This window comes from Saccopteryx leptura, chromosome 1, assembly GCF_036850995.1.
Source record: "Saccopteryx leptura isolate mSacLep1 chromosome 1, mSacLep1_pri_phased_curated, whole genome shotgun sequence".
NCBI lineage: Eukaryota > Metazoa > Chordata > Mammalia > Chiroptera > Emballonuridae > Saccopteryx > Saccopteryx leptura.
This window is the reverse complement of record NC_089503.1, coordinates 244,003,211-244,027,720: the sequence shown is the minus strand read 5'-3', so window position 1 is coordinate 244,027,720 and position 24,510 is coordinate 244,003,211. Positions and strand designations below refer to the sequence as shown.

General features: G+C 55.0%; 1 protein-coding gene across 1 annotated transcript; it reads right to left on the bottom strand.

The window, feature by feature from the left end:
* Positions 1-1,247: 1,247 nt before the first annotated feature.
* On the bottom strand, positions 1,248-23,374 carry ABCA7 (ATP binding cassette subfamily A member 7). Its single transcript, XM_066360192.1, has 32 exons — positions 23,309-23,374; positions 19,110-19,190; positions 18,368-18,475; positions 17,974-18,107; positions 17,406-17,625; positions 17,048-17,266; positions 16,909-16,972; positions 16,509-16,602; positions 15,417-15,551; positions 14,020-14,151; positions 13,781-13,920; positions 13,437-13,574; positions 13,028-13,212; positions 12,865-12,937; positions 12,358-12,560; positions 11,929-11,975; positions 10,273-10,371; positions 10,110-10,193; positions 9,818-9,933; positions 9,648-9,764; positions 8,882-8,963; positions 8,354-8,531; positions 7,575-7,709; positions 7,364-7,487; positions 6,892-7,022; positions 6,699-6,785; positions 6,560-6,622; positions 4,392-4,526; positions 4,194-4,297; positions 3,830-3,922; positions 1,505-1,745; positions 1,248-1,403 (listed from the first exon to the last, which is right to left on the bottom strand). The coding sequence occupies exons 1-32, from the start codon at positions 23,372-23,374 to the stop codon at positions 1,248-1,250; spliced, it is 3,984 nt and encodes a 1,327-aa protein (XP_066216289.1).
* Between the last annotated feature and the right edge of the window lie 1,136 nt (positions 23,375-24,510).

Sequence of the window (24,510 nt, the reverse complement as noted above, 5' to 3'; positions counted from 1 at the left end):
GGGATACTCATGCACATACATGCTCAACTCTACAAAGCTCTGCAAATGAAACAGATGACCTGAAACTTTGCAATCAGACTTGGGACACAGATACCCTCCCTCTAGTCCCCCGGTCCTCACACTGGCCTGCCTTATGTCCCCTGGCAAGCCCTCACTATTGCAGACCCCAGGGCCTGGGCTATGCAGGGAATAGCTGGTCACCCCCTCAGCCTGGCATCTGCACGGGCCTCAGCTCAGCTCCCTATGCCCATCCCCCAGCCTACCCAGGGACACACAGGCTGACCAAGGACGTGCTGGGCAGCAGGGCTTAATAACATTCCTGAGGCCACCATGCACCTCCTCACACCCTTGTATCAGCCAGATGTACAGATCTCTGTCTCCCTTTAACCACCCTGGACCCTTGTCCCCTCTCCCATAACTGCTCATTTCTTGGAACCCCCCAGTCTGCGCCCTCTCTCTCCAACTTCCAGTGTCCCACCCCCAAATCCCCAACCCCTTTACCGAACACCAATCCACATTGACCTCAGGTGGAAGGGGTGGATCTCCAGGGCACAGGACACGTAGGCTGCAGCCCTTTATGCCAAACCCAGCTCTCCAGGCCCAGGGCCATCTGCAAACCCAGCCTAGAAGTTCCTTGAGGGTCTTCTGCCTACTATTCATTGTTCTGGGGGCTGGGGCCAGGACCAGGTGGTGAAGGTGAGCTGGCTAGCTGGCAGGCTTCTGGCCTGGCCAGGAGGCTTGAGGTTCCGAGGTCCCAACCACCCCTGCTGGTCTCCTCTAAGCTGCCCTGGACATTCCCAAGCTCTGACCTCATGCCACTTCAAGGTCAGGCACTCACTGGTACTGCCTCAGGTGCCATACCTAAGTGGGCACTCAGGGCCCTGGATGTCTAGGCTCTTAAGAAACCCACAGTTGCATGTAAAACCCCCATTTCCCAGGAACACAAGAGGCTCTCCCAGCCAGGGGTCCAGTTGGCTGTAGTGGGGTCCCATCTGTACCCTAAGAGTTGCAGGTCTACAAACCTACATGTGCACAGACTCAAGCAGGATCCAGACACATGCACAAAACCATCTGTGGACATACATGCAGCCTAGAACAGACACACATACACATGGTTTCACAGGATGGCTTCTTTTTATTTCTTCCAGGGCAGCAGCCCCTCAGGGAGTCTGGGAGCCAAACCCAGGCCCTCTATCCTGTCTTTTTCACTCCCAGGGCCTCCCATCAGCCCCACAGAGGAAGGAGGCTCACAGCACTGTCTCTGCTATGCTGGGGTCATCCAGGAACTGGGTGATGAGTTTGGGGATCTGTGGGCCTAGCCCAGGGTGCACTCCTACTCTTGCCTCCTGGTGATCTTTCCTTTCTTCCTCCTTCCCCTGGTCCACTAAGAAGTATAAGAATACCTAGCGGAAGGGTGGCCCGAGGGAACAGAAGGGGAGGTCAGCCTGAAGGCCTGGCCCTCAGCCCCACCACTGCCCCAGGCCTTCCCCAGCGCTTCAGGCACCTCCTCCAGGGTGGTCTGACTGACTGAGAAGTCCTCTACACCTTGCTCTGCCCCGTGCGCTGCCAGCTCTCCAAAGACGTGCGCTAGGGTGCAGCGCCCTCCTGGCAGCAACTGGAAGCGCAGGCAACTCCCATGCGCCTTCCGCAGCTCAGCCCCTGGGAATGCAGCTGCCACGAAGGCTGCTACTGGCTCAGACTTCCCAGCGGAGACCCTCAGGGTCAGCGTGTGATCAGCACGGAATCTGGTGATAAAGGAGGGTGGGAGTGATGGTCGTACTGGAGGATGGATGTTGTGGAGGTGAAGGGGGATTGGTACAAGGGGTGGGGGTGGTGAAGGGAGGTAGTGAAGGAAGGGGAGGGTGGCCAGAGCTACTGGACCAGCCCACAGCTCAACCCACCCACATCACGCTCCTGCTCTCTTCTGGCCTCATCCTCAATACCAGGCCAGTTTTGACTCCCTACCCAGCACACATGACTCCCACCCCTTGCTCCTCCTTGCCCTTTAAAATGCTCATCCCTAAGCCCTGGCCGGTTGGCTCAGTGGTAGAGCGTCGGCTTGGCATGCAGAAGTCCTGGGTTCGATTCCCGGCCAGGGCATACAGGAGAAGCGCCCATTTGCTTCTCCACCCCTCCCCCTCTCCTTCCTCTCTGTCTGTCTCTTCCCCTCCCGCAGTGAGGCTCCATTGGAGCAAAGATGGCCCGGGCGCTGGGGATGGCTCCTTGGCCTCTGCCCCAGGCACTAGAGTGGCTCTGGTCGCAGCAGAGCGACACCCCGGAGGGGCAGAGCATCGCCCCCTGGTGGGCAGAGCGTCACCCCTGGTGGGCGTGCCGGGTGGATCCTGGTCGGGCGCATGCGGGAGACTGTCTGTCTCTCCCCGTTTCCAGCTTCAGAAAAATACAAAAAAAAATAAATAATAATAATAAATAAATAAATAAAATGCTTATCCCTGGCCCTGGCCGGGATGCTCGGTGGATGGAGCCTTATTCCAGCGCGCACCGAGGTCACAGTTTTGATCCCCGGTCAGAGCACATAGGAGAGGCAACCAGTGAGTGCACAGCTATGTAGATGGAACAACTAAATGAATGATTTTATTTATTTTTTATTTTTATTTTATTATTACTATTTTTTTTGTATTTTTCTGAAGCTGGAAACGGGGAGAGACAGTCAGAGAGACTCCTGCATGCGCCTGACCGGGATCCACCCAGCACGCCCACCAGGGGGTGACACTCTGCCCACCAGGGGGCGATGCTCTGCCCCTCCAGGGCGTTGCTCTGTCGCTACCAGAGCCACTCTAGCGCCTGGGGCAGTGGCCAAGGAGCCATCCCCAGCGCCCGGGCCATCTTTGCTCCAATGGAGCCTTGGCTGCGGGAGGGGAAGAGAGAGACAGAGAGGAAGGAGAGGGGGAGGGGTGGAGAAGCAGATGGGTGCTTCTCCTGTGTGCCCTGGCCGGGAATCGAACCCGGGACTTCCGCACGCCAGGCCAACGCTCTACCACTGAGCTAACCGGCCAGGGCTCTAAATGAATGATTTGCTTCTCTCTTTCTTCCTTCCCCTTCTCTCTCTCCCCATTCCTTTCTCTCTCAAATCAATAGAAAATAATAAAATAAAATAAAATAAAATGCGGCCCTGGCCGGTTGGCTCAGTGGTAGAGCGTCGGCCTGGCATGCAGAAGTCCAGGGTTCGATTCCCGGCCAGGGCACACAGGAGAAACGCCCATCTGCTTCTCCACTCCTCCCCCTCTCCTTCCTTTCTGTCTCTCTCTTCCCCTCCTGCAGCCGAGGCTCCATTGGAGCAAAAGATGGCCCGGGTGCTGGGGATGGCTCCTTGGCCTCTGCCCCAGGCGCTAGAGTGGCTCTGGTTGCGACAGAGCGATGCTCCGATGGGCAGAGCATCGCCCCCTGGTGGGCGTGCCGGGTAGATCCTGGTCGGGCGCATGTGGGAGTCTGTCTGACTGCCTCCCTGTTTCAAGCTTCAGAAAAATACAAAAAATAAAAATAAATAATAAAAATAAATAAATAAAATGCTCATCCCTTCTCCAACCCCTCCTCTACCAAGGCCCTGCCATTTCACGGCCCTGCCCATTCACCTGAACCCCCTATGCCTCTACCCATGAGAGCCCACCCTCATCCGTGAGACTTGGACCCCTCTTGGTCCTGCCTGGCCCCCTCAATATCTCTCCTGGACAGTCCATGATCCTCCTTACCTCCTCACCTGTTTGAGCCAAACTGGCCCTGCCATGGTCTCTCCTCTGGTCCCACCTGCACCCCTGCCCTCCTCCAACCTATTCCTTCCCCAACACTGACCGTTGGGCCTGGCCCAGCTCACCTGCCCTTGAGGTGCTGCAGGTTCCCCAGGCAGCGGAACCGCCCATTCACCATGATGGCCAGGCACGTACAGAGTGCCTCACACTCCTCCATGCTGTCAGGGTCAAGTGCTGTGAGCTCTGGCCAGGCCCAGACCATCTACCCTCCAGGCCTGGACTAGCCTTCTACTCTGAACATGTCCAGCTGGGCCCAGACCACTCAGTTTCCAGGTTTGCCCCGGGTCCTCATAATTGATCCTCCCCCAGGATCAGGATCACCCATCCCATGTGTCCCTATACTCTGACAGCCTCTCATAGAGGTTTGCCTCTCTTCATAGAGCCCAGACCACCTTGACTCACAGCCCTGAGGTTGGAGGCAGGGCCCACCTGTGTGAGGTGAGCACCACGGAGCGGCCCTCCCGCACCACAGACAGAAGGCTGTTCCAGAGGAAGCGCTTTGTGCTGGGGTCCACGCCAGAGGTTGGCTCATCCTGGGAGGGCAGAGGGGTAAGACTCAGTAAGACTGGCACTGCCCCACCTCGCCCCAGCCCCAGCCCCACCGCCCTCACCCAGGCACACACGCACCAGAAAGACCACTGTTGGGTCCCCTACCAGCGCCACAGCTGTTGCCAGTTTCCACTTGTTGCCACCACTGTAGGTGCCCACAGACAGGTCCGCATACTGCTGGAGCCCCAGGTTCCCCAGGCTTGAACTCACTGTCTGCGGGCAGGTGTGTGTGGGAGGGGAGTGAATGTGGGAGGACCAATGAAAACTGAGGGGCCAGAGTAATCAAGGGAGACCAGTCAGTGGGGGAGGGGGTCAGAGTGATCATGAGGTGGCAGAGTTAGTGTGGGTGGCCAGAGTGAGCATGGCAAGGGCAAAGTAACTGTGGGGGGGCAGAGTAAGAAGCAGGCCAGAGTGAACATGCGGGGGCCCAGAGTGAGTGGGAGGACCCAACTGAGCAGGGGGACCAGAGTGCACTGCGGTAAATTGGCAGAGTGAACGAGGAAGGGCCAGAATGAGAGTGGGCCAGTGTTAAAACGGAAGAACCAGCATGGAAAAGGGGACCAGAGTGAGCTGAGGAAACCAGAGGAGAGTGGAGGACCAATGTAAGGAGGGGACCAGAGTGAGCAGGGGGAGACAGAGAGAGCAGGTTGGAGGTAGAGTTGGGGAGGGAGTGTGAACCAGGGAGACCCCAAGTGAATATGGTGGGAACAGCATGAGTGTTAGGGAACCAGAGAAAACAGTGAACAAGAGTGAGCAGAGGGGAGAGAGACCAGAGTGAGGGGGGGTCATGTAAGGAGGGGACCAGAGTGAGCATGGGGGGGACCAGAGTGAATGTGTGAGAGGGTGTCCAGAGTGAGCATGGGGTGCAGGAGTCAGAATGACCTTTGGGGGACCAGAATGTATGCTGGATGATCAGAATAAGGGTGAGACCAGGTGGGGGAAGCACAGTGAGTGGAGGTGAGCACAGTGACTGAGTGGGACCTCCGCAGAGGGTAAGACCAGAGGACAGGAATGGAGGAGCTGGGACCCAGCAAGGGCAAAGGTAAGTAATGCGGGCCTGGCTGGAACCAGTACTGTGCCAGACTGACACATGGGGGGCAGGGCCACAGTAAATGAAAGGTGAGACCTGGCTCAGAGGCAGAAAGACTCAAAGTCCTAGCCCTGGCCGGTTGGCTCAGTGGTAGAGCGTCGGCCTGGCGTACAGGAGTCCTGGGTTCGATTCCCGGCCAGAGCACACAGGAGAGGCGCCCATCTGCTTCTCCCCCCCCCTCCTTCCTCTCTGTCTCTCTCTTCCCCTCCCGCAGCCAAGGCTCCACTGGAGCAAAGTTGGCCCGGGCGCTGGGGATGGCTCTATGGCCTCTGCCTGAGGTGCTAGAATGGCTCTGGTTGCAACAGAGCTGCACCGCAGATGGTCAGAGCATCGCCCCCTGGTGGGCATGCCGGCTGGATCTCGGTCGGGCGCATGCGGGAGTCTGTTTGACTGCTTCCCCGTTTCCAACTTTAGAAAAGTACAAAAAAAAAAGAAAGACTCAAAGTCCTCAGCCAAAGGCGGAGTCACGGAGAGAGTGGGTGGGGTCGTGGAGAGAGTGAATGCTGCGCAGTCAAGAGAGAAGGGGCAGGTTCCTGAGCCAGGGCTGGGGGTGGGGGCTGGGATAGGGTGTGTGTGTCCTTGAGCAGGGAGCTGGCAGGTACAGCTTGGATAACAGTAGAAAGCAAGTTGGACCTACCTGAATGTAGGAGCTGGGAGAGGCCAGGAGTGGGGCCAGAGGATGGAGAGGGTTGTTGGTGGCACATGGGATGTGTTGAATCAATCCTGATACACAGTAGGTATCCTATAAATGTCATACACTGCAAATGCTCCATTCATACCAGGGCATTCCAAAGATTTCTTATCACATGGTTGATACTCAGGTGGGGTACAAAGTCAGCCCAAAGTGGAAAGATTGGCTAGCACACAGTAAGTACTTGATAAAGGTTACTGACACATGTGTGAGCACCCAATAAGTGCTCAGTAATAAATATGCTTGTCCTCAGTAGGGGCTTACTAATATCTTATTGTACACAGTAGGGTTCATTAAATGTAAGCATGCAGTAGGGGCTTAATGAGTTTGTTGGCTCAAAATATTGACAGCCAGTAGCTGCTCAGTAAAGGGCAGCAGGCACACAGGTGTTGAGTAAAGGGCAGGGAGCGCACAGCAGGGTAACCTTTAACTGCCCCTGCACCAGGATCCCTGTCCTGGACTCACCTCATCAGGGGGGATCCCCAGGCACAGACGGTCAACAGCTGGTGTCCTCTGCTGGGGGTATACCTGGGAGGAGTATAAGACCCTGTGAAAGGTGAGCGCTGGGTCAGTGGGAGCTTCCTACCCAGTGCTCTGCACCCACCTTGGTCAGGTTTCGCAGCACCAACACATCCCCCTGGGTGGCCCCTTCAACCACCCGTTCCCGCTCATGAGCCACATCCACATCCTCCTTTCCGAGGGGGAGCAATGGTCTCAGCTTAGGTCTAAGGACAGAAATATAGGTGAGCTCAAAGCTGGACCGCAGCCCCTGCCACCCTGCCCTCGTCCCCACTGACTGTGGCAAGAGGTGGGTGTGGCACTGTAGCAGAACTGTGAAGAGGAGGAAGACGGGTCCCTTGTACCACCATGGCCAAGAGGTTCTTGTCAACCACCTCCCAGCACAGGGGTGACTGGAACTGCCTGTCTCCTGTGGGAACAGGAAGAAGGGACTGGGTGCTTGGAGGGGCTTGGTTTCTAAGCACCTTTCCATCTAAGTCACCTTGGGTTCTTAAGGGACCAATAACTGGAGAGGCCATTCAGCTGGGGTCTGATGTAGAAAACAGTGGTATCACCACCTCCCTTATTTAGATTGCTGTGATGTAACCCAAGATGGAATTAGCATTTATGGCTGCTTTTCTGCACCTCTAACTTGACCCAGATTTGGGGCCACCTAAGACCTCCAGTTCTCTTCCTGGGGTCTGCTGTTTGTCCCTATCCTGTATAACTGATTCTGGGCTGGCACTTCCCCACCTGGAGGAAAGTTCTCACCAAAGCGCTCAAAGGCATCAGCCATGGCCTGGTTCCGCACCATGTCGATGAGTCCCCGACCCAGGCAGAAGTGTGGGAAGATAAGGAAAACCTGTTTGAGGATCTGGCTCACCTTCTGCAGCTTCTGCTCAGGGGCAAGAAGAAAGAAGTGGGTCAAGGGTGCCAGCCCCAGCCCAGGCCCAGCCTGAGACCCAGCCTTGCAGGGTCCCACCTGATCAGAGAGGAGCTCGAGCATGAAGGTGACTGTGCTGCTGTTGATGCCGATAAAGAGGCCGATGCAGGTGAGTGTCACATAGGCACGGAGAAGAAGAAGGAGGCTGGGTATATGAGTGGTGTGATCGACCAGCTGGAGGGCAACAGGAGTTGCCTGGTAACCAACTAGACAGAGGACTGAGCAACCCTGAGAGGAATACAGACCTCCCCCACCCCTATTCTACACTGTAGACCCCTATTAATATGAGTTGGTTCAAGATGAGCTTTTAAGGCCACCTTGATGCCCCATTATATTAGATATCACTAGAGTCACCGCAGACCCCATATTCCCCTTCTCTCCTTGGGAGCTACTACAGAGTCCCATCTCTCTCAACAGTATTGGTGGTGGGGTGGTGGGTGGTCAGTAAGAACAGGCCCTGAGAGCCTTGGGACCTCACCCATACAGTAGTAGCAACAGCAAGAGGGCAGGCAGGTTGCTAGGGCCACGTATGCCCTCTGCTGAAAGACAAGAAATATGAGCACCACGATGCATGCTGACACCAAGTAGTTACACTGCAGAGGAAACGGCAGTGATCCCCATCAGCGTGCAGGAGTGGGAGCTGCCACCCTCAGCCCTGTATCCCACCCTGACCTCCTTGCTGTTTGCATAGTAGGGTACAAGGTCCCACAGTCCCCCAAACTTCACGCCCACCACCCTGGACAAGCCCCTGCCCAGAAGGGGCAGTGGTGAGTGAGTGGCAGCAGTTGGGTACCCATCCTTCTGGGAAGTCCCCATACCATGTCCCAGAGAAAGTTGCCAAACCAGTAGAGAGTGGGGGGCAGGCCCCCCATGAATTGAAGGTGTTTGGCTCGGGTGACACGCTCCTCAATAAGGACAAGGGTGAAGCTGGCTGGGATGAAGGACATGGTGAAAACCACACAGATGGAGACAAGCACATCCACCGAGGAGGTCATCCTGGGGGTGGAGGCACATGGGTTGCTCAGGGCAGAGTTGTGTATATCATTGATGGCACCAAAGTCCAGAATGGGTGGAGGAGATGGCTCAAACCATTGCGAGGTGAAGGTGGCTGAGTCATTTGACAGGGAGAGGTTGTACAAGTCTCTCCCTGATGTGATGAGGACACGTGAGCCATTGGGAGAGAGGAGCCTGCTGATGTCTCAGTACCCTGGCCTAGAGAGCAGACTGGGGCATTTTCTATTCCCCATTTGTACAAGGATGTGCAGAGTGCAAATCCAGCTCTTACCACCCAAAATAACAAACAGGGAAACTGAGGTGGGGAAGACATGCAGGGCAGAGGGACTCACAGGGTGGCCTCAGACAGCTGCTCCTTGGTGAGGTTCAGGGGATGGTTGAATGTGGTGATACTGTGGGCATGGCAGGTGGGGCCTGGTGGCAGGCGGGCATGTAGGAGTGCATTATTGGCTCAGTTGACAAAGGCCACCATGGCGTGCCAGCCCCTGTTGTTGAACCAGATCTAGGATGGGGTCAGGGTCGAGGGGTAAGGGTGATGAAGTTAGCTCTGCCCCCACCAGCTACCTGTCCACTACTCCCACCTTGAGGCTGTCCTTAGTATCCAAGCCATGAGCCCATGCCATGACGTTGTTTAGAATGTGATTGAGGACCCCACCAGGTTGGGGGCTCAGCAGTGCACGCAGCAACTTCAGTGAATACCCTACATCATACTCCGATGGCAGGCCCACATTTTGGCCCCCCAGGGAGAAACCCCCATACCTGTGGAGCAATGGGGGCAAGGAGGGGCAGCTGAGGGCCAGGGAGGATGGGGTGGGAGAAGCCAGCAGTGGATGGGCAGAGGAGCACAGGAAGGGAACCCAGGGCAGCGCCCCACCTCACCTGACCTCATTCACTCATTTCTTAGTCTTCAGGCTGTGAGAGAGACAGACAAAAGACATAGATGTGAGAGTGGGAGATGCTGGAGGTCAGATGAGACAAAAGAGGTCAGGCCTAGAGAGCACTCAGGAGGTCCTCAGCCTGGGTATCCACCCTGAACTTCCTGGGTACCAGACCACCTCCTCAACCTCCTCAGGCATACCAAGTCTGACTGCCACTTACCTTGGCACACCAGGCCTGGGTAGGTCTTGACCAGGAAGTCAGAGAGGTTCCGGCCTGTCAGGTTCTGCACAATTTCGCCTGAGCCGCTCAATGCCTGGGGTGGTGGGGGGCCACCGGCTGCAGCAGGGCAATTGGGAAGCAGGCGGCGGTGCCAGGTCGGCTGCACTGACAGGCAGGGGATGGAGACTCTGGGGTCCAGTTGCCACTGGCCAAGACCTCGGCCACATCTGTGGGAACCTCAGGCACCGAGAACCAGCAGATGGTGGGCTGCATACACTTAGGCGCTCTATGGGAGCAGGGCAGGGCTGTAGGACCCAGCTTTCAGGAGTGCTGGGATGTAGAGGCTCCCAAGTCCCAAGTAGGCATGGTGGGGTACTCTGGGCAGCCCCGAGACCCACTAGTCAGAGCCCCGGTAGGAAAGCCAAAGCTGGAGAAGAGTCAGGTCCAGGTTGAGGGCCTTACCTGTGGGAGCTGTTCTCCAATCCCGCCTCCTCCAGCAGAGCTGCCAGCAGGCGGACATGTTCAGGGTCCTCTGGGGCATCTTCACTGTGGGGAGTGCAGGGTCATGGTTCTGCCCATGGGCCCTTGGTCTTCCCGCCACCAACCTCCTTTCTTCTGCACCCACCTGAAGAAGGATACCTGAGCACCATACATGCTGGGACTGAGCCGCAGAGCTGGGTAGTACTCGAAAGGAGGCATGATAAGGCTGAACAGCAGCGCCAGGCTCACAAACAGGACAGGCAGCAGGATCTGAGGTACTGGCCATCAGCTGCCCTTCCCACCCCCTCTCCAGGCTTGCCACACCCTTCCCTGCCCCAACTCTACAACCACCCATGGCTCTCCCCAGTGCTTTCAATAAAGGTGTGCAGGCACCCTGGCCGGTTGGCTCAGTGGTAGAGCGTCGGCCTGGTGTGCGGGGGACCCGGGTTCGATTCCCGGCCAGGGCACATAGGAGAAGCGCCCATTTGCTTCTCCACCCCCTTCCCCTCCTTCCTCTCTGTCTCTCTCTTCCCCTCCCGCAGCCAAGGCTCCATTGGAGCAAAGATGGCCCGGGCGCTGGGGATGGCTCCTGGGCCTCTGCCCCAGGCGCTAGAGTGGCTCTGGTCACGGCAGAGCGACGCCCCGGAGGGGCAGAGCATCGCCCCCTGGTGGGCAGAGCGTAGCCCCTGGTGGGCGTGCCGGGTGGATCCCGGTCGGGCGCATGCGGGAGTCTGTCTGACTGTCTCTCCCCGTTTCCAGCTTCAGAAAAATACAAAAGAAAAATAAATAAATAAAAATAAAGGTGTGTGGGCCCTGGCTGGTTGGCTTAGTGGTAGAGTGTCAGCCCGGTGTGTGGAAGTCCCAGGTTCGATTCCCAGTCAGGGCACACAGGAGAAGCGCCCATCTGCTTCTCTTCCCCCTCTCACTTCTCTCTCTTTTCTCCTCTCCTCCTGCAGCCATGGCTCCATTAGAGTGAGTTGGCCCTGGGCATTGAGGATGGCTCCATGACCTCTGCCTCAGGCACAAAAAAATGGCTCCAGTTGCAAAAGAGCAAGGTCCCCAGATAGGCAGAGCATCACCCCCTAGTGGGATTGCCAGGTGGAACCCAGTCAGGGTGCATGTGGGAGTCTGTCTCTGCCTCCCCACCTCTCACTAAAAAAAAAAAAAAAAAAGTGTGTGTGTGGGATATACCTGGGGTTAAGTGGTGGAATTAGGCCACAGAATGGAGAAAAGGCACCCAGAATCCCCTATGCACCCTCCTTAGTGCCCCCCCTCACCTGTGTGCACAGACCACGGTGACTGCGGTGGGCAAGCAGAAAGCGCTTGAGAAGCAGGGCTCGGAGCTGCCGGCAGGTCAGTGTCCAGCCCTGTACCCGGCCCACGACATTTGGCCCAGAGCCCCGCAGGGCCTGTATTTCTGAGGCAGGCATAGTTGCAGGGGATGGAAGGGTCAGTACTCACACTGGGAAGACCAGGAGGGGCCACAGAGTCCAAGGTGGGGCAACTCACCAAGCTCTCCATCTTCCAGCGCTGACTCCTCTGGCAGAATCCTGAGCCCTATGGTCACGTTTGGGTGAGTAATGCCTACACATGGGTGTTGTCTGTGGCTACCATCTATGGGGCGCGTTCAGAGATCAGTGCTCTGTTTGGAGTCCAGGGGCACAGACGGAGGGAATCAGGAGTCAGAGATGGAGGTCAGGGCTATGCCTTGGGCCAGATTCAGTCAGAAATTGAGACTTGTATAAGTGAGGTCCAACTCTGGACCAGAGTTAGGGGTCAAGGATAGGGACTGCGGCCACACCCTCTGGGTCTGTGTCCACAGCAGTCTTCTACCACCTTTAGGAAGATCTGGGGAGACAGAGCAGAGGGCTCAATGCCTGAGGACCCACAGGAAGGAGCAGGGGACTTGAGAGCTCTCCCACCCCCTGCCTCTCCAAGGGACTCAGCCTCCAGGCATTCACAAGTGCCCTGCCCTCCCCCCCTGGGGTGCTCTGCTGTAGATAAGCAGACTCCTCCTCCTTTTTTTTTTTAATATATTTTATTTATTGATTTTTTAGAGAGAGAGGAGTGAGAGAGAGAGAAGGGGGAGGAGCAGGATGCTTCAACTCCCATATGTGCCTTGACCAGGCAAGCCCAAGGTTTCGAACCGGCAACCTCAGTGTTCCAGGTCGACGCTTTATCCCACTGCGCCACCACAGGTCAGGCCGACTCCTCCTCCTTTGAGCCACACCTCCTCAAGGCTGGTGTCAGAGATCCCATGGCCAGACAGCCCCAGCTCTTCTAGTCGCTGGTCCAGCTCACAGAAGAGCTTGGCAAAGCTGCCATCCAGGGCACTCCCATAGGGTAGCACCAGCACCAGCTCATGTGGTAGCTCCTTGACTAGCTGTGCCCCGGGTATGTGGTGCTGTACCACTGCCAGCAGCTGCGGGTTACCTGGGTGGGTAGGGGGGCACAGCAGGGGCTCTGGCAAGGCAGGCCATGGCTCCTGCCTCACCTTCTCATCCCAGACTCCCTGGGAAAGGGACTTGAGTCCTGTCCCTGTGGACAGAGGAGGTCAGGGTTAAGTATCTAAGGGCAAGACTTGAACTAAGATCAGAGCTGGAGTCCACCTAGGGTCGGAGGTCAGGAGTAGGTTTCTGTCAGCAGTCCAGTCTGGGATCATGAAACTCTGTTGCCCTGAACCGAGCCACTGCCACCCACCAGCCCCTCCCTCTGGCTCTCCCATCCCAGCCCTCACCAGCTCTGTTGTCCAGGCTGCCAAGTTCCCTTTCCTGCCAGGAATCCATGCCATCCTCCAAGTTTGTGTCATCCTGTGGGCAGAAGGGCACCAACTGACATGGCCATCAGGGTTGGACAGAACTATCAGGGGTTGGGGGCCAGGGGTCAGCTCCAGCCCTCACCTTTGTGCTGGTGGCCAGGGACTGGGGACTCTTTGCCAGCATCAGGTAGTAGCCAGATCCCAAGTGACGACGCAGGAAGGGTAGGGAGCCACAGCAGCACAAGTGGCCGCCTGCCACCACTGCCACACGGTCTCCCAATAGCTCTGCTTCTTCCTGGTGGTGGGTGGAAAGAATCAGTGTGCGACCTGGGAAGAGGAACCCAACACACATGTATCATCAGGATACCAGGTCTTTGCTTAGGCTGTGGCCTCTGCTCGGAACTACCTGCCCCATGTGGCAAACTCTTATTCATCCTTCAAAACCCCATCCCCAGCACTTCCTCATGAGAAGTCTTTTCTCTCTGTCATAAACCTTTTTCTGGCCCCTTAGGAAGAATCCAGGAGAACCCTGGGACACCCCCAACTCTTACCTTCCCGGTATTTGAGCAGCAGCTCCCAGGTGTTGTGACGAGAAGCGGGGTCCGCACCGGCTGTTGGCTCATCCAGGATAACGACTCGAGAGCCACTCACAAATGCAATGGCCACTGAGAGCTTCCGCTGCATCCCACCTGGGCAGGATCTCAGCATGATCCCTCAGTCCTGGGTAGGACTGCCTCCCCACAGCCCTTTCCCCACCCATCTGGACCTCAGCATCTGGCTCCCTCTGGGTCCCCTGGGTCTCCTTTGGCTTCCTACTACCCTTGGGATAAATTCCCAACCTCCTCCCCAGCCTCATTTCCATCGACCTGGAGTTTCCTCCCCAGGCTGGGCTCACCAGAGAGGTGGCGCGTCTGTGCACACCGCTTAGGAACAAGCCCCAGGTCCTGAAGTAGAGAGTCCTGCTCTGAGTCCACGGCAGCCACACTCAGACCCTTTAACCGACTATAGAACCAGATGTGCTCGTCCATAGTCAGCCTGTAGTGACAGGTAAAAATAGTGACCACCATTGGAGGCAGAGTCTCAGAGAACACCCCGTCCCTCCCACTGCTATACCCCAGGCCTCTCAGGCCTTACATGTCAAACAGCACATTGTACTGAGGGCAGACGCCCAGGTGGGGTCTGATGGCTGCCATGTTGGATTGGACATCATGACCCAGGATGTAGGCGGAACCACCAGGGGGTGGAAAGAGACCACTAAGGATGGACCTGGGGGTGCAGGGATCTTAAAGCAGCTGTTCCTTCAGAGGGGAAATTGAGGCCCCCAAAGAAGGTGCACCAGCATTTATATAGCATCTATTGGATACCCAGACCAAAACGGTGTTATGTACCTATTATACAGGAGGAAAACTGAGGTTCAAAGAAAATATAAGGTCTTGGCCCTGGCCGGTTGGCTCAGCGGTAGAGCGTCGGCCTGGCGTGCAGGAGTCCTGGGTTCGATTCCCGGCCAGGGCACACAGGAGAAGCGCCCATCTGCTTCTCCACCCCTCCCCCTCTCCTTTCTCTCTGTCTCTCTCTTCCCCTCCCGCAGCCAAGGCTCCATTGGAGCAAAGATGGCCCGGGCGCTGGGGATGGCTCTATATGGCCTCTGCCTCAGGCGCTAGACTGGCTCTGGTCGCAACAGAGCGACGCCCTGGATGGTCAGAGCATCGCCCCCTGGTGGGCGTGCTGGGTGGATCCCGGTCGGGCGCATGCGGGAGTCTGTCTGACTGCCTCCCCGTTTCCAGCTTCAAAAAAATACAAAAAAAAAAAAAAAAGGAAATATAAGGTCTACCAGAAAGTTCTGTCCGTTTCTATCACAACAAGTTTCGAAACATAAGCACATGTTTATTTGGAGCATGTGTACTTCTCTATTTTTATCACTTAATGTATACATACTGATGTAGCAAATTAACTAAAACAAAGTTGATTCACGTTAGTTTTATCTGTGAAGCGATAGTGTACCCATGGCTACTGATAAAGTTCATTTACGTCACTGTATTTTGGGGACTCGTCAAAAAATTGCAGAACTAGGCTGGGAAATTCTATCGCATCCACCATATTCCCCGGACTTAGCACCCTCCGACTATCACTTGTTTTTGTCCTTACAAAATTTTTTGAAGGGCCAAAAATTCAAAAATGAAGAAAATATCAAACAAGCACTGGTTCAATTTTTTGCATCAAAAGGTAAAACATTTTTCAAAAATAGGATATACAAATTGCCCTCACGCTGGCAAGAAATCATTAATAATAATGGCAATTATATTATTTAATAAAGTTTATTGATGGTAAGAAAAATTTGTATTTTGTTTTATTCCAAAAATGGACAGAACTTTCCGTAGCCTTATACTTATCACCTGCCTATCATGTACCCAAAGTGAACTGGGGGTCACACCCCAGTTCAGAGATAGGAACTTTCTGGCCCCAGATGCCTTCCCATTAAGCAGATATACAAACTGAGGAGCAGGGGACGGAAGGAGGTGGTGGCCACTTACAGTGTGATTGTCTTGCCCGCACCATTGCAGCTAAGGAAGGCAGTGATGTGGCCCTGGAAGCAGTCCAGGCTGAGCCCACACAGGGCTGGCATTGGGTTGTCAGGAAGTGCTTCTCCAGGCCCCTTATGGAGACACCTGGAATCAGGCCAGACGAAGCCTCTTCCACCAGCTCTGGGAAAGGAAGGTAGTCAGTGGCTTGGGTAGCTATTAGAACCAGTCTGTGGAGTCAGGGACCTGCTGCGCTCCAGTCTATAGGAGTTAGAGAAGACCTCATGGGCCTAGGGAGTTGGGGATCCAGAGACTGGGATTTGTGGGAACTTGGGTTTTATAGGGGCCTAGGGGTCCAACTGGGGAAGCAGCTATTAAAACCTGTTTCCTGCTGACCAGGTGGTAGTGCAGTGAGTGTGGGACTGGGACACCAAGGACCCCGAGCTCACCAGCTTGAGCACGGGGTGGCCGGCTTGAGCACGGGATCGTAGATCCCATGGTCACTGGCTTGAGCCCAAGGCTGCTTGCTTGAGCAAGGGGTCACTCGCTCTGCTGTAGCACCACCCCCACCCCATCAGGGCACATATGAGAAAGCAATCAATGAACAACTAAGGTGCCACAACGAAGAATTGATGCTTTTTTTTTTTTTTTTGAATTGATGCTTCTTATCTCTCCCTTCTTGTCTGTCTGTCCCTCCGTCACAAAAAAACAAAAAACCTGTTTCCTTACCCTCTAGGTCCTGCTGGGCTGGGGGCAGGGCTGGATTTTTGGAGGGTCTAGGCCCAAACCAGGAGCTCCTCCGAAAGGGAAAATTCCATGGTTCTGGGATTCCATACTGGCTTGGGGGAAGCAGTGCTCAGTTTTCCTTTGAGCCCATTCCCCTGGAGTGTGCCAGCTTCTGGCTACACACCTGGAAATCAGGCATTCAGGTAGGCGGTTACTAGGAGACTCTGCCCACCTGTCCCAGGCCATCCTCAACCTGTGCTCATGTGTCAGGAAGCCCTACCCTTTCACATAGGACATTCAATCCTGGGCAGACCTGCCCCTCAGCCCAGCCTCCCTGGTGCAGATGTGTACAGTTAGGAGTCTACTCATAGAGCCCACCTGGACACAGTCTCCAGGTACCAAGTGGTGAGACCATAGTGTGCGGCGTCCAGCAACAGAAGGCCAGAAACCTGGGCCAGGCTGAAGACATCGGCTACGGGCCCAGTGTCCATATTTTTAACACTGTTTTTGTTTATTTGTTTGTTTGTTTTTTTATTTATTCATTTTAGAGAGGAGAGAGAGAAAGAGAGAGAGAGAGAGGAGAGACAGAGAGAGAGAGAGAGAGGAGAGAGAGAGAGAAGGGGGGGAGGAGCTGGAAGCATCAACTCCCATATGTGCCTTGACCAGGCAAGCCCAGGGTTTTGAACCGGGGACCTCAGCATTTCCAGGTCTACGCTTTATCCACTGCGCCACCACAGGTCGGGCCCAGTGCCCATATTTTGCCACTGAGCGCCCTCACCCTGCTCCTCCAGCAGTGCCAGGCTCTCACAGCCGAAGCCAAAGGCCACAGGTGACAGAATGCTCTGCAGGTGGGAGTAGGCAGGTCAGCAAGTAAACAAAGCTATGGGTTCTGCACCCCACCCCAGCGCAGCTCTCACCGCAGCCACGCGGCCGCCCAAGGGCAGCTGGTCCTGCCAGGCCACGCACAGCACATACGGCAGATAAAGCACGAAGTACATGAGGCCCCCACAGGCAGCTGCCAGGTTGGCATGGGAGAAGGTGCTCAGCAAGAAGCTCCGGACCACCGTGACCACAGCAAAGGCTGCCAAGAACAGGAAGAGCACGACTGGGTGGCTATATGGTAGGATGTCCCCAAGCTGCAGGAGGCAAAGGGAGCTCAGATCAGATACTCAGATTTGCCCAGGGGGAGGGACTCACACAAGGCTCATCCTGCCTGTTACCCTTCCCTGAACCTGCATGCCCACTCTGCAGCTGCAAAGACCATGGCACACCCACCTTGAGTACCATCACAAGCAGTATGGTGCTAAGAAAGGGCCAGAGGCAGCAGCTGAGGAACCAGCCCAGCCACAGCACAGTGCCACTGAGCTCCATAGCGCGCATTGTGTAGCGCAGACGTGTCTCCTCACGCACCACAGCCTTCACCGTCAGTGACACCAAGTAGATCCAGGCCAGTGTCAGGAAGAGTGGCAGTGACCGGCTCAGCACATGCAGGAACCTGGGGCAGCAGGGGTGGAGGCTGGAGACCCTGTGCAGCCTCTATCTGACACTATGCTTCCCACTCCAGAGTCCTAAGACGCAGGCAGCCACAGAATTTGCCCTCTCTTATCCTAGGACCCTTCATTCAGCCTCAGGGTACCAGTTGTCAGCACAGGACACAGTCTCTCTGTGTCGGGAGATCTCAGATCCTTAGAGGTGTCTGCTCCTCCCTCTACAGGTGGCAGGCGGTGGTCCACCTAAACCAGCTATTCAGAGCCTGGCTGCATGAACGTTTCAAATGGAACTCGAGTTCCACCTCACACCAGGGATCTACGGCTGGGAGAATGAGTGGGGAGGGGGTGCTCACGCATCATCCACGTAGCACAGGTAGGGCATCTGCTGCAGGTAGAGGCTGGCACGCATTGCCACTGAGCACCCGTACAGCTGCATGTTCCAGCAGGTCTTGCAGGTACATGAAGCCACCCCACACATAGTGCAGATCTGTCAGGGGTCAGCGCAGGTCCAGGGTCCCAAAACCTGCAAGGGGCATGGCAGTCAGCTACACGGACCCGCTGTAAACTCCAAGGGCCCTGACCATCAGAACCTTAGCTCTATTCTCACCTATGGGCTCAACTACAGGCCTAGCCAGACCTACCACACAACTGTCCGACACCCACTCCCATTTATTACAGAAACCAAGGTGTTGAACCTACCCACAAGGCCCCTAAGCAGCCCCCTTACACAACCTAGGTCCCACCTACCATGAACTCCAGTTGATCCAAGGCAGTGATTTTCACCTGGACCTGGCCCTCATCCCCTTGGCTGAGGGAGGAACCAAGGACTTCTCCCGCCCTCACCTGTGCCATGAGCTGCCGAGTGAAGGGTGTATCAAGTGCAAAAGCAGTTTCCCCAGGACTAGTGGTTTCAGGCACCTCCAGAGCAGGAGGGACAGTGGGTGTGCATCCAGGGCCCTCATCAGCTCAGTGCAGGCAGGGCCTGGTTTGGAGGTACAATGAAGCCATGCCCCCATACCCATCATCCCACTTCCCAAACTGGGAAACCAAGGTCAATCACTCACTCAGGCTGTTGTTGGGTTGGGCTGGCTCCTGCTTCACCAATTCCTTCAGGTGCTGGCCTCATACCAGTTAAGGGAGGGTCCCCCAGGGACATGAGGCCCCCTGGCACCACAGAGGGCTTCTAACACTGCTTCCAGGGGGCCACCTGTCGGTGGGGGTCTCTGCAACAGTGCCTGCAGCTCTGCCAGGCTGGGCAGTGCCAGGAGCTGGAGAGAGGTACCCAGGGGGCACTGGCAGTCTTCCCTCCTGTATGGTCCTACTGCCAAGCCTTAACCAGGGCAGGACACCCCACCAGGAGCACCTTCTCCCTCTCTTTCTGCCCAAATCCCCCTAAAAACTTACCCAAAGGAAGTTCCTTGTCACTTCCCCATCTGGCAGCCCACCCCTCTAGCTTTCTGCCTGGGTTGGAGGACAAGGGGCCTCTTACTTGCTGGGCCAGGTCTTCTGCTGCCTCCACAAGGCTGCCCACTGACTCCTGGGTCTGGTCTAGCACAGACCTCAGGGACTCCTGGGAAGAAAGATGACAAGGGTGACAATGATCTTGACTGAGGTCTCACTAGGGGTCAAGCACTTTGCCAGGCTCTCAGGTGGTCTGTACTATGGGTACAGAACCCATTTTATTTTATTTTATTTTAATTTTTTGTTTTGTTTTTTGTTTTTGTATTTTTCTGAAGCTGGAAACGGGGAGAGACAGTCAGACAGACTCCCGCATGCACCCGACCGGGATCCACCCGGCATGCCCACCAGGGGCGACGCTCTGCCCACCAGGGGGCGATGCTCTGCCCCTCTGGGGCGTCACTCTGCCGCGACCAGAGCCACTCTAGCGCCTGGGGCAGAGGCCAAGGAGCCATCCCCAGCGCCCGGGCCATCTTTGCTCCAATGGAGCCTTGGCTGCGGGAGGGGAAGAGAGAGACAGAGAGGAAGGGGGGGGTGGAGAAGCAAATGGGCGCTTCTCCTATGTGCCCTGGCCGGGAATCGAACCCGGGTCCCCCGCACGCCAGGCCGACGCTCTACCGCTGAGCCAACTGGCCAGGGCCTATTTTATTTTATTTTTGTTTATTATTTTATTTTATTTTTTTAGAGAGATAGACAAACAGATAAGAAAGGAGAGAGATGAGAAGCCTTTGAGCCAGTGATCCCTTGCTCAAGCCAGCGACCTTTGGGCTCAAGCCAGCGACCATGGGGTCGTGTCTATGAGCCCGAGCTCAAGCCTGCATCCTCAGGGTTTCTAGCCTGGGTCCTCAGCATCCTAGGTCGATGCTATATCCATAGCACCACCACCTGGTCAGGTTATTTTTAATTTTTTTTAAAAAAAGTATTGATTTAGAGAGAAAGGAAGAGAAAGAGACAGAGAGAGAAACAGCAATTTGTTTCTGTATGTGACCTGACTGGGGACCAAACCGGCAACCTCTGCATATTGGAATGATGCTCTAACAGACTGAGTTATCTAGCCAGGGCCAGACCCCATTTAATAAATAGGGAAACTGAGACTCCAACAGTCATGTGGACCTGTTCAAGGTTTCAAGGCCTTACCCTGGCAGAACAGCTCCATTGGTTAGAGCATCGTCCTGAAGCTTAGAGATTTGCTGGTTTAATCCCCGGTTGGGGCACATACAGGAAGACATCATGGTTTCTGTCTCTATCTATCTCCCTTCCTCTCTTGCTAAAATCAATAAATAAAGAATTTTTTAAATTATTAAGCCCTGGCCAGATGGCTCAGTTGGTGAGAGCATTGTCCCCAAAGCACAGAGGCTGCCAGTTTGATCCCAGGTCAGGGCATATTCAAGAACAGATCGATATTCCCATCTCTCTATCTCTCCATTCCTTTCTTGTTAAAATCAATCAATAATGTTTTTTAATTATTAAAAGAAAATTTAAAAGGCTCAAGGCTTGGAGTCCACCAGCCAGCCCAGACAAAGGTATGGAGGCTGGAATGAGCTGGCCTGGGAGGTAGGCACTTGCCCCAGGGTGGGACAGGGCCAGAACGTCCTGAGAGCAGTGTCTCCGTCAGCCACATCTGACCCAGCCCCACCTTACCCCTCGCAGTAGTATACCCAGCAGCTCAGTGGTCATGGAATGTCCCTCCTGCAGCTGGTCACTCGACTGAGACCAGACTGTAAGAGGAATGCATGGATGCACATAGGTAATGTTTGGCTTGAAACACTGACACCCCCACTCCATGCCCATTTCATAGCCTGGCAAGTGGAAGCTCAGAACTCAGCCCCACCTACCAGAAGACCCCGGCCTCCCACTTGCTCCGAGTGCAGTCCTTAACATGGGCATCAATCTCCCCAGGCTGGCCAGCATTCTGTGGGCACTGGGGCTCCCCAGGACAATACGGGCATCTGCCAGGAGCTGGAAGACCCTTCGGCCAGAAAGAGGGCGGGAGGCAGGGTCTCCGTGGACACCTCTGCACTCATGAATGGCCTCCGCACCCACAGCCAGTGGAGGGATTCAGCTGGTTTGCCCAGTTCAGCAGAACCGATACCTAATTTTTTGTTGAGTTCGGCAAACCGGTTGTTAAAATGGCAGTTGTAATCATAATTCTCTCTAAGGTGGGTGCCTGGGCAGCTGCCCAATGTGGAAATCACAAATTTACATTCCTGCCTGACCAGGCGGTGGCGCAGTGGATAGAGCGTCGGACTGGGATGCGGAGGACCCAGGTTCGAGACCCCGAGGCCGCCAACTTGAGCGCGGGCTCATCTGGTTTGAGCAAAAAGCTCACCAGCTTGAGCCCAAGGTCGCTGGCTCCAGCAAGGGGTAACTCGGTCTGCTGAAGGCCCGCAGTCAAGGCACATATGAGAAAGCAATCAACGAACAACTAAGGTGTCGCAAAGAAAAACTGATGATTGATGCTTCTCATTTCTACGTTCCTGTCTATCCCTCTCTCTGAATCTCTCTCTCTGTCTCTGTAAAAAAAGCATTAGTTTTTCGTTGCGTGTTGCGACACCTTAGTTGTTCACTGATTGCTTTCTCATATGTGCCTTGACCGCGGGCCTTCAGCAGACCGAGTAACCCCTTGCTGGAGCCAGCGACCTTGGGCTCAAGCTGGTGAGCTTTTTGCTCAAACCAGATGAGCCCGCGCTCAAGCTGGCGGTCTCGGGGTCTCGAACCTGGGTCCTCCTCATCCCAGTCCAACGCTCTATCCACTGCGCCACCGCCTGGTCAGGCTTCCTCACTCTTTTTTAACGTTCATCCACACAACAGCATATTCTAAGCACCTGTAGTAATGTTCATTCTGTCCATTGGTGAAAAAATCGCAAGTGAGGATACCAATCAAGAAGCAATATGGAAATATGTTAAATAACAGTTTTATTGCTTTTTGTCAGGTATCATTTAATATTTTAAATTTTTTTCTTATAATCTAGTTTTGTGTACTTTTTTTTTTTTTTTTTTTTTGTATTTTTCTGAAGCTGGAAATGGGGAGGCAGTCAGACTCCCGCATGCGCCCGACCAGGATCCACCCGGCACGCCCACCAGGGGGCGATGCTCTGCCCATCTGGAGTGTTGCTCTGTCGGGACCAGAGCCACTCCAGCGCCTGGGGCAGAGGCCAAGGAGCCATCCCCAGCGCCCGGGCCATCTTTTGCTCCAGTGGAGCCTTGGCTGCAGGAGGGGAAGAGAGAGACAGAGAGGAAGGAGAGGGGGAGGGGTGGAGAGGCAGATGGGCGCTTCTCCTGTGTGCCCTGGCCGGGAATGGAACCCAGGACTTCCGCACACCAGGCTGACGCCCTACCACTGAGCCAACCGGCCAGGGCCTAGTTTTGTGTACCTTTTATTGTTCCTATTTAAGTATTAAATGCATGAAATAATAAACTACCTTTCTGAATATCTTTTTGTTGTTGTTTTTTAGATTTTTATTTATTTTTATTAGAGAGAGGACAGAGAGATAGAGAGGTACGAGATAGAGAGAACAGGGAGAGGAGCAGGAAGCATCAACTCCCATATGTGCCTTGACCAGGCAAGCCCGAGGTTTCGAACTATTGACCTCAGCATTCCAGGTCGATGCTTTATCCACTTCGCCACCACAGGTCAGGCTGAATCTTTTTTTTTTATATATACTTAAAACGGTCATTAGGACAGAGAACCGATTGTTAAATTATTTGAATCTCACTACTGCCCACAGCGCTTGCTTACGGGGAGTCGTTAAAGTTGCTGAGGACGCCTGGCTCCTCACTGGGCATGCGCTGCGGGAAGCAATTGTTTACGTTACAGGTGAGACCCTGGAGCCAGGGTATGGTACCTGCAGAGGGTAGCGGCTTGCTGGATAAGTGGCCTGCAGAAGCAACGGGTGTTGGCAGCCTTGCTAGAGCTTTCACCATGATCGCACCCCTCCGCCCACGCTCAGCCATTTATTGGGTGCTGGGTTTGCTCATTAGGGCCCCTGTAGATAGGGTGACCCCTTGCCTCTCCCTACATAAGTAGATGGATGGGGGGGGGGGCTTACATTCATGCTGCTCCAATGGGGGGTGGGAATGGCGGAAGGCAATCAGGGCGAAGAAGAGAAACAGAGGCCACAACAACTCCACCAGGAGCTGGAACTGGGGACGACAGGACAAGCTGGATCGTGGGGAACAGTAGGGGGCGACTGGGCCTTGCCCATTCTGTCCCAAACGTCCAGGAATTACCGGCTGTCTTCTGCGATACTGGAAATTCTTCCAAAGCAGCAGCATCAGCTGCGTCCAGAAGGCCATGATGGAAATAGACAAGAGAGACAGGACTGAAGGGTCAGGCTGAGGACGCGCTGTGCAGCTGCGGGCAACTTCCTGTCCCTCTCCGAAGTTCATTCCTTTACCATTGCGCAGAATTCCCGGACACTCTTGAGAGCCAGGCACACAGTAGGCACTTATTAAAGTGCTTACCCACTAGGGGTGAAATAAGCCAATGGAAGCCTGGCCTGAATCCTTCCTTGCACCTGACTGGTTGCCACGGCTGTCACTCTCTGTAGTGTGGCTAGGGTTCAAAAGGCTAACAACTAATTTTTCAGGGGGTGGGGCCTGGGCTTAACTCACCACCAGGCTCTACCCTAAGCCCACTCAGGGGCCTCCAGATCCTGGCCTCAACCTCATTCCTGACTGAGGGAAGGATCCTCCTTCCCTTCAACCCTCGCTCTTCCCTAATGAAAATAGCAAAGTATTTACTGTGTTGAACATTTTACACGTCTGGCTCAAAGAGGAGCCAACCCAGGAGCCCAATGAGACAGCTAGAGGCGGGACCCCCAGCTCTGCCTACCCCTCATGGATTATTTATCGCTCAGAAGACCCCTAAGATCCAGAAAATGGGTTAGGAGAAGGGGCAGCGATGGAGGTTTGTGGAACCAGCGATTCCTGACCCAGTCCCTTGCTTGGAATTCTCCAGCTCTAACCTACTTCATTACTGTATAAATGGGGAAACTGAGGTCGCCAGAGGGACAGGGAGTTGTCACAGCTCACATTTAAGGGGGAACTAGGACCCAAGACCCCCGACCCCCCACTCCAGAACTCTCCTTTGTATAAAGTGGATCTCGGGAAGCCGCCTCAGTTTCTCCATTTGTAAAAAGGGTGCAGAGAGTTTGGAAGGGTTCTAAAGAGAAAAGGGGCTGCAGGCGTACGCTAGCAAAGCCCCTCCCAGGTGAGTCTAATGCCCAGACTTCCCTTTGAAAATTGGTGGCCAATTTTGCAATGCCCCAATACTCACCCGCAGGAAGCGAAGGTGAGTGAGAGTCTGTACTAGGCCCGCACCCCCTAATTCCCAGGGCTCCTGCCTCCGTACCAACCATCCCCACACCCGCATTCTCTTGGGGTCTTCCTCTCTCTCCGAGACCCTCTCACCGTTCCAGCCTCGAGCGCTA

Excerpts from the sequence above, each read along its gene's own strand:
- ABCA7 (XM_066360192.1), bottom strand. The coding sequence starts at position 23,374 with ATGGCCTTCTGGACGCAGCTGATGCTGCTGCTTTGGAAGAATTTCCAG. Across the intron at positions 16,973-17,047 it reads TGGGCGGCCGCGTGGCTGCG|AGCATTCTGTCACCTGTGGC; the intron begins GTGAGAGCTGCG and ends TCCCACCTGCAG. Across the intron at positions 9,765-9,817 it reads AGAGTCTCCATCCCCTGCCT|CCGGTGGCCCCCCACCACCC; the intron begins GTCAGTGCAGCC and ends GCCCTGCTGCAG.